The 7,000-nt window shown below is 37.3% G+C and overlaps 2 protein-coding genes across 2 annotated transcripts in view; both read left to right on the top strand.

Moving 5' to 3' along the window:
* Positions 1–1,009: 1,009 nt before the first annotated feature.
* Positions 1,010–3,257, top strand: LOAG_11282 (actin-2). The gene is made up of 5 exons (XM_003146804.2): positions 1,010–1,241; positions 1,512–1,863; positions 1,992–2,291; positions 2,382–2,547; positions 2,825–3,257. Exons 1-5 carry the CDS (start codon positions 1,089–1,091, stop codon positions 2,982–2,984), a joined length of 1,131 nt encoding a protein of 376 aa, XP_003146852.1. The 5' UTR covers positions 1,010–1,088; the 3' UTR covers positions 2,985–3,257.
* A 1,018-nt stretch (positions 3,258–4,275) lies between these two features.
* Positions 4,276–7,000, top strand: part of LOAG_17811 (CBR-DOG-1 protein) — a gene marked incomplete at its 5' end in the record, with an annotated part of 8,485 nt that continues 5,760 nt past the window's right edge. Inside the window, 6 exons of the mRNA XM_020450475.1 lie at positions 4,276–4,381; positions 4,800–5,003; positions 5,265–5,516; positions 5,826–5,887; positions 6,023–6,096; positions 6,250–6,348. Of these exons, the coding sequence (XP_020305839.1) occupies positions 4,276–4,381; positions 4,800–5,003; positions 5,265–5,516; positions 5,826–5,887; positions 6,023–6,096; positions 6,250–6,348 (797 nt within the window). The remainder of the gene's footprint in view (positions 4,382–4,799; positions 5,004–5,264; positions 5,517–5,825; positions 5,888–6,022; positions 6,097–6,249; positions 6,349–7,000) is intronic.

The raw sequence follows: 7,000 nt of genomic DNA on the forward strand, positions 1-7,000 counted from the left end.
TTACTGTCTCTCTCTCTCTCTCTCTCTCTCTCTCTCTCTCTGTGCATCTTTACATGGTTGTCTTTTGTCTTCATTTAGTTAAATGTTCAAGGGATCATGTTATTTCTTTTGTTCGGAGTTGCCACCAACCATAAATTCCAGTGGAGTTAGAAAGTTCAAAGAGAATTGTACTGGTGGCAGAAGAGGGAAAATTGCTAGTTGAGAAATTTAGGATGAGTCCCACATGTAGCAATTATTCCGTAGATTGAGAAGTCGGAAAGTTGACATGCATGAGATTAAAGAATTTAAGTTTGGTCTTTTGTCGGGGAAGCAATTCCATGAATTGCGATCATTTGGATACAAAGAAGGAGTAGTGGAAGGAGGGAGCTGTTGAGATGGAATGATGAGCCATTAGTGCTTTCTCGAGCAAATCATTGCCTTGTCTTTTCATTATTTCCAGTCGCATTTACTTGGGGTTGGAGAAGTTTGTTTGTCTTTGGCTGTCCGGTCATCAGGCGGTCATCGTGTGTTGGGTTAAAACGCCTCTTTCGTTGGTTGCGGGATAAAACTACTTGGTCTGATGCTGCTTTTGGCTTTCTGCAACTATAGAAACATGTGCTGCTGTTATATATCTTCCCGCATTTATTCCTTACTCCGTTTTGTTTGCATGTAATGTTAGAGTGAGTAGTGAATTGTGGGAGAAAGAAAAGGAAGAGACTCTTCATATTCCGTGGGTGGCTACTTTTTGATTCTGTTCTTCCCTTTCTCCGTCTCTTGTATACTATTCATAATTCCAGATCTTTCCTTTTCATGCTTCCATGTCGCTTTCTAATATTCTTAGGTATCCGAACTGTTACTGTACTTGATTCTCGCATGTGTAATTGTGTCTTATGTAGTGTTATTATTGTCGGAAATTGAAGTCTACAGTTTGCGATTGTGTCTTTTGCGTATTCCATTCCTCTCCTTCCCCCCCTAACTTTTGGCGTATCGCGTAACAAGTTCACATAGTGCTGTAATTTCGTGGATTCTATTATAGCAGATATCTCGTAACAGAGGTTCGTGCCGTAGCAATATATACACGATATTATTAGTATAAAAAGAAACAAAAAATGTGTGACGACGACGTTGCGGCTCTTGTAATTGACAACGGTTCTGGTATGTGCAAGGCTGGTTTCGCGGGTGACGATGCACCACGTGCTGTTTTCCCATCTATTGTTGGCCGCCCAAGACATCAGGGTGTCATGGTTGGAATGGGACAGAAGGTAGATGCTTATTTGGAATTTATCAAAGGGCCATTGATTTTCGCTGATTCACTTGGTTTAAATTGATCTATATACATTTCTTATGTCAGCTTGTAGTAGAATATAAGTCAAACGCATTATACTGCTTTGCAAAAAGGCTGGTAGCAGTTCTTCAGTTTGTTTCCTTGTTAAATTATGGGTGGTGAAATTGCAAGTACATGGGTATAAAAATCGTAATCAGTAGAGGTGTGCGTTTCTTACATATGTAAAGTAGCTATCTTGGCTTTGCAGGATTCGTATGTTGGTGATGAAGCTCAGTCGAAGCGCGGTATTCTCACATTGAAATATCCGATTGAACATGGTATCGTGACCAATTGGGATGATATGGAAAAGATTTGGCACCATACATTTTATAACGAGTTGCGAGTAGCACCAGAGGAGCATCCTGTTCTGTTGACGGAAGCTCCATTAAATCCAAAGGCAAACAGAGAAAAAATGACGCAAATCATGTTCGAAACCTTTAATACCCCAGCTATGTATGTTGCAATCCAGGCTGTCCTCTCCTTATATGCTTCTGGTCGTACAACTGGTATTGTGCTTGATACTGGTGATGGTGTTACGCATACCGTTCCAATTTATGAAGGTATCTTGTTAGCCGAATTTTAACATCATGCATTGCTAGCCATGTGCTTCAAGCAGTATTGGGATTTCAGCCCGGGAAATTATGTGGGCTGGTGAAGTTGCTGACCTGATCACGAAGCATCATTTCAGGCTACGCACTGCCGCACGCAATTCTGCGTCTGGATTTGGCTGGTCGGGATCTTACTGATTACCTCATGAAGATTCTTACTGAGCGCGGCTACTCGTTCACAACGACTGCGGAACGTGAGATTGTTCGGGATATCAAAGAAAAACTGTGCTATGTAGCTTTGGACTTCGAACAAGAAATGGCTACTGCAGCATCGTCATCATCGTTGGAGAAGAGCTATGAACTGCCCGATGGACAAGTCATTACTATCGGCAACGAACGATTCCGATGCCCCGAGGCTCTCTTCCAGCCTTCATTCCTCGGTATGTTTGTTTACTTTTGTCTTTCATCCAACTGCTAAAGATTTTAAGGCGTTGGCAACATATATTTTATTTAAACGACTTTGTTTTAAGGAATGGAGTCGACCGGTATTCATGAAACGACCTACAATAGCATCATGAAGTGTGACGTAGATATCCGAAAAGATCTGTATGCAAACACTGTCCTCTCAGGAGGTACTTCAATGTTTCCGGGTATTGCCGACCGTATGCAGAAGGAGATTACTGCACTTGCTCCAAGGTTATTTATGTTGAAGTGCTGCAAAAATACTAGGTTAAGTGGCAGTAGTTAACCGAATTATGCTTTTGTGTATAAAGTCCAGCGCTGATCTTGATTGTACTGTATCCTCTTCCTGGTTTTTGGATCTGTACAGCGGTATCTGGTTTGAATCGGACACAAGGGCGATTAAATTGTCAAGTTTTTTGTTATCTACAATCTCTTAATCGTATTGTTGGACGCTTTTGTATCTGTTGTTGCATTTTAATAGCGGAATATGTAATTCAGTTTCTTGTTTCAGCACGATGAAAATTAAGATCATCGCGCCACCGGAACGTAAATATTCGGTCTGGATTGGTGGTTCCATCCTGGCGTCACTATCCACTTTCCAACAAATGTGGATCTCGAAGCAGGAATACGATGAATCGGGACCGTCAATTGTTCATCGTAAATGTTTCTAGGCTGTTGCTATTGTTGCTTCCCTGCCATGTTTCAGCTCTTTAGCAGCAAGTGCAACAAAAATACTAATTGAACAGTCTTCTGTTTGTCCGTACATCCCTCTCAGTTATTAATGCACACGCCTGTACTGTACTAGTTTCTTTTCTTTCTACAATTAGAAGTCAGAGAAACCACATCAATTCTGGACGGAAACGATATCTCAGAAACTTGGATTTACTCGATTGTTTAAATTACATGAAAGTTTTCAATCATATTCCCATAAATCAGGATGTGTGGTTCATTTCTCTTTTCCCTTTTTTTCTTGGTTTTTCTCAAGAAAAATAACATTCCTGAACTTCGTGTTCACTTCTTTGCTGCGCTTTCCGAAATTTCCCTTTTTTTTTTTGGGAGGGGGGGCGTAACGGCGAGGTTACATCTATTGAAAAATGAAAATTTTGAAGTAATTTGAATTCATTTGGTAATTTAGTTTTCCATTTATCGTGAGGAAATGAAGATTGTTTGGTCTCCACTCAGCCCAAACGTTTTCCTTTTTGATCCGCATATCCTGATCTTCCACTCCCACTTCTTTTTCCTTTTCTCCAATCCTCATTCCCGAAAATGTTTGGTTTTTATTGTTTTTCAAGCTAAAAGTTGTTGGGCATATTCGCTCACTGGTGTTTTCATTTTATTCTGTTTTGTCGTTATTATCAATGAGACATATTTTCCCCTCTTTTTTGTTTTCTTGAAATCATGTGTAATAAAGCGTTTTGAGAGTTTTTTGCTCGGTAAAGTTTTATTTGTTCAACGGCAGGCTTTACGTGGTTTGGGGAATAACATTTTTCCGTATATGTTGATATGACTAGAGTGTATATGGTTATCTGTGCTCTCTCTCTACGGTGACAAGAATCGAGATTAGAGACTAGATGCATTGGTGTTTTGTGATGGTTTGGAAAAGTAAATATTCAGCAAGTAACTCGAGGCTAAAGCGTATTCAGCTTGTCTTGCACAGGTTGTGGACACTTTCGGCCCTGAGCTTTGGTGGTTTGGAGACCGGTGCGATTGAAACCACATAAGGTGGTGACACAGTGTGAAAATTTGGTTTCTGTTGGGTTGAAAAGGTATGCTGATTGTCATTCGGTAGTTTGTGCTAATTATGGAAGTTGAAAAATCAATCGGGTTTCGCTGTTTTACGGCGCTAATGTCTCCAACTAAGATTAGTTTACGTTAAGTAGTAGCTTTGGAGGATTTGCAGAAGATTCTGATTGGTTTTCACGAAGAAATCGAGTTTCTGTCGTGTCGCGGAGAATGTGTGCTATGCCAGCGGAATCTTCCATTCAAAAATACTGGAACAATCGAAAACGCGGAAATGATGATGGTCGGTGGGGTACCGCTGGTCGAAAATATACGACTTCATCAACTGGTGATTCATTACTCATCCTATCAAAAAATTATCTCATGGATTTTTATAGTCATTCCATAAACTTATTTCATGGATTTTATCCAGTGAGACAGAATAATACACGAGATGATAAACTAAATTTCAAAATAATTAAGGCATTATCACAAGTATTGGAACGAACTTTTTCATAGTATTATGAGGTTTTGTTAAGAAAATCAAATAGTGACGATAAGTTAATGTAAATGTTGAGAAATGTATCAAGTTATATGAAGCCAGTTAATACGATTATTAAATTTCTATTCCGAATCGATAATTAAAGATTAAAAATAAATAGAGACTAAAGAAAATTACCTATAAAGTTTGCCGATTTATTCAGAAATTTTGGCAAATTCTCGAAAAGATTGATTTTTTCATTCTAATTTATACTATATGTGAACAGCTGGTGAAGGGTCATCGTCCAAAAGGCTTTCCGTAAAGGTGAATCGTCAGTCACTCAATTATACGGATTTACTGATTTGTGGATATATGGTTAAGTTACCACCAAATATACAACCATATGCTACGCAGCGAACGATGATTGCGAAAATCCTTACTGCTTTAAAGAATAAACTTAATGCGCTAATTGAAAGTCCAACAGGAAGTGGTTGGTTTGTCAGCTAAAGTTTTAATTGTAAGAACTTTTCAGTTGTCAGGTTTATGTTATAATGTAGTAAACAGTAGTAAATGAGGGACTTCCATAGAGAATGGTGCATTAATTCTTGCATGAAATGAGTATAGTGGAAAATTTCTACTGGATTTTTTTCCGCTCATTTTTCTGTATTTTTCTATACTGGAAATTCTTCCCAACTGCATCAGGCATTACGTTTAAACTCTTTTAATCGAAAAGAAAACTTAAATGATTTAGGTAAAACACTTGGGCTTCTATCAGCAAGTTGTGCTTGGCTTGAAAGATACAAAAAGGAACGTACGCAATCGCGAAATGAATGCAAAGCATGTCGTAGTGGTGGTAGTGGTGGTGGCGGTGGACATACCGATAATCAAACTTTAGATCAAAGTACATTTTTTGATGAATTAAATGGTGCTGATTTGAGCGATAAAAGTGGTATGAATAATATATCAGCTGAATGTACATATGAAGCTCAATCATTTTCTACATGTAAGTCATTTTTTATCTGTTGTGAAATAATTTTAATGTAAGTTTGAAGTTAATGAAAGTCTTTTTAATGTATACTGAAGTTAATAAAGGTCAACTGTCTTCATTCGGAGTTGACCAACAATCACAACTTCATGTGGTTGACTAGGTAAAGGTACAGTTAGACAATTGTCCCAAAAGCCGTATGCAAATATTTTTTATGGTTCAAACCTCTAATAATATAGCTGTCAGAATGTTTTAGGGTAAGAATGTTGCTTCATTATACATTTTTTGTTGCAAGCGAAGTGATGTAATATATTTTTTTTCTTTCAGTAGAAGATGAATTTGAGAATGATTTTTGCGTTGTTACAAGCTTCTCATCCACAACAAATAAGGTGAGCTATCTGCTTGTAAATTACTCTGCCGAACCATCAATGGTTGTTACATTAATTTATTATTTGAAATACATTGAAAGTAGTTCCAATATGGAAAAAAAAGCAATGAATGTTTAGTATAACGTAAATTTATAGTTGGAAGGTGTTGCTTCATTGGATGATAGCAAGATTTCGAAGAAAGATGCGGAGGAAGGCCATACATGTTTACCGTAAGTTTCCCTTAAGGTTATTTCTTCTAATTAAGTTTTAAAATTTCTATCCATTGATTTTGTGTTGAACGATTAACCATTCCATTAACCCATGAACGACGAGCTAAACATGTGCCCTGAAATAGTTACTTCATGATGGCCTTTTTCTTTTAGACGTGTGACAATATATTATGGAACGCGAACACATAAACAAATTAGCCAGGTGGTAAAGGAATTCTCACGTTTATCATATGGGCAAGAAGGAGTCATTAAGTAATGTATTACTATTGTCGCATAATATAGCTTGATTTGGTTTTACTTATCAACTTCAACTTTCTACTGACGCCTGTATTAGTTATTCGAGGTATCTTAATGGGCCTAACAAGAAAGTTTTTTTGCAATTCAGACTGGTACTTAACGGAGCAAAATATCTCTTTATCAGATGGTAATTGGCTCCATCAATGCATTATGGTTAGACACACCATATACATTATCTCTAGATAATCTGACTGGAGCTTTTTAATCTCACTACTTGGTTTCCCAAAACCTGACGATGGGAAGCAAATAAATAATAAAAGAAGAGGCAAGAATTCTTCCGAATTTTTGCCAAATAAGGAAATTTTCAGGACGAATTCTACATGCACTCATCCAATTTTAAAATGATCTGAATTCATCTTCCAAAGATTAAATTTGATGTAGAAGTTGAATCACTGATAATATTTTATTTTTTGAAGAAACACTTAACTCTTATTATTGCTAGAAATCAGTTCTGTTAGTAGGCCACTCTCTTATTATTTTATTGATTTTATCAACTGAAAATGATTTCCATTCTTAAAATATTTTTTCACAGACATACAATATTGGCAAGTCGAGAACATATGTGTATCAATCCAGCAATACGTGTTAGTGATGATATCAATGGTAA

Source organism: Loa loa, assembly GCF_000183805.2.
Source record: "Loa loa unplaced genomic scaffold supercont3.132, whole genome shotgun sequence".
Classification (NCBI taxonomy): Eukaryota; Metazoa; Nematoda; class Chromadorea; order Rhabditida; family Onchocercidae; genus Loa; species Loa loa.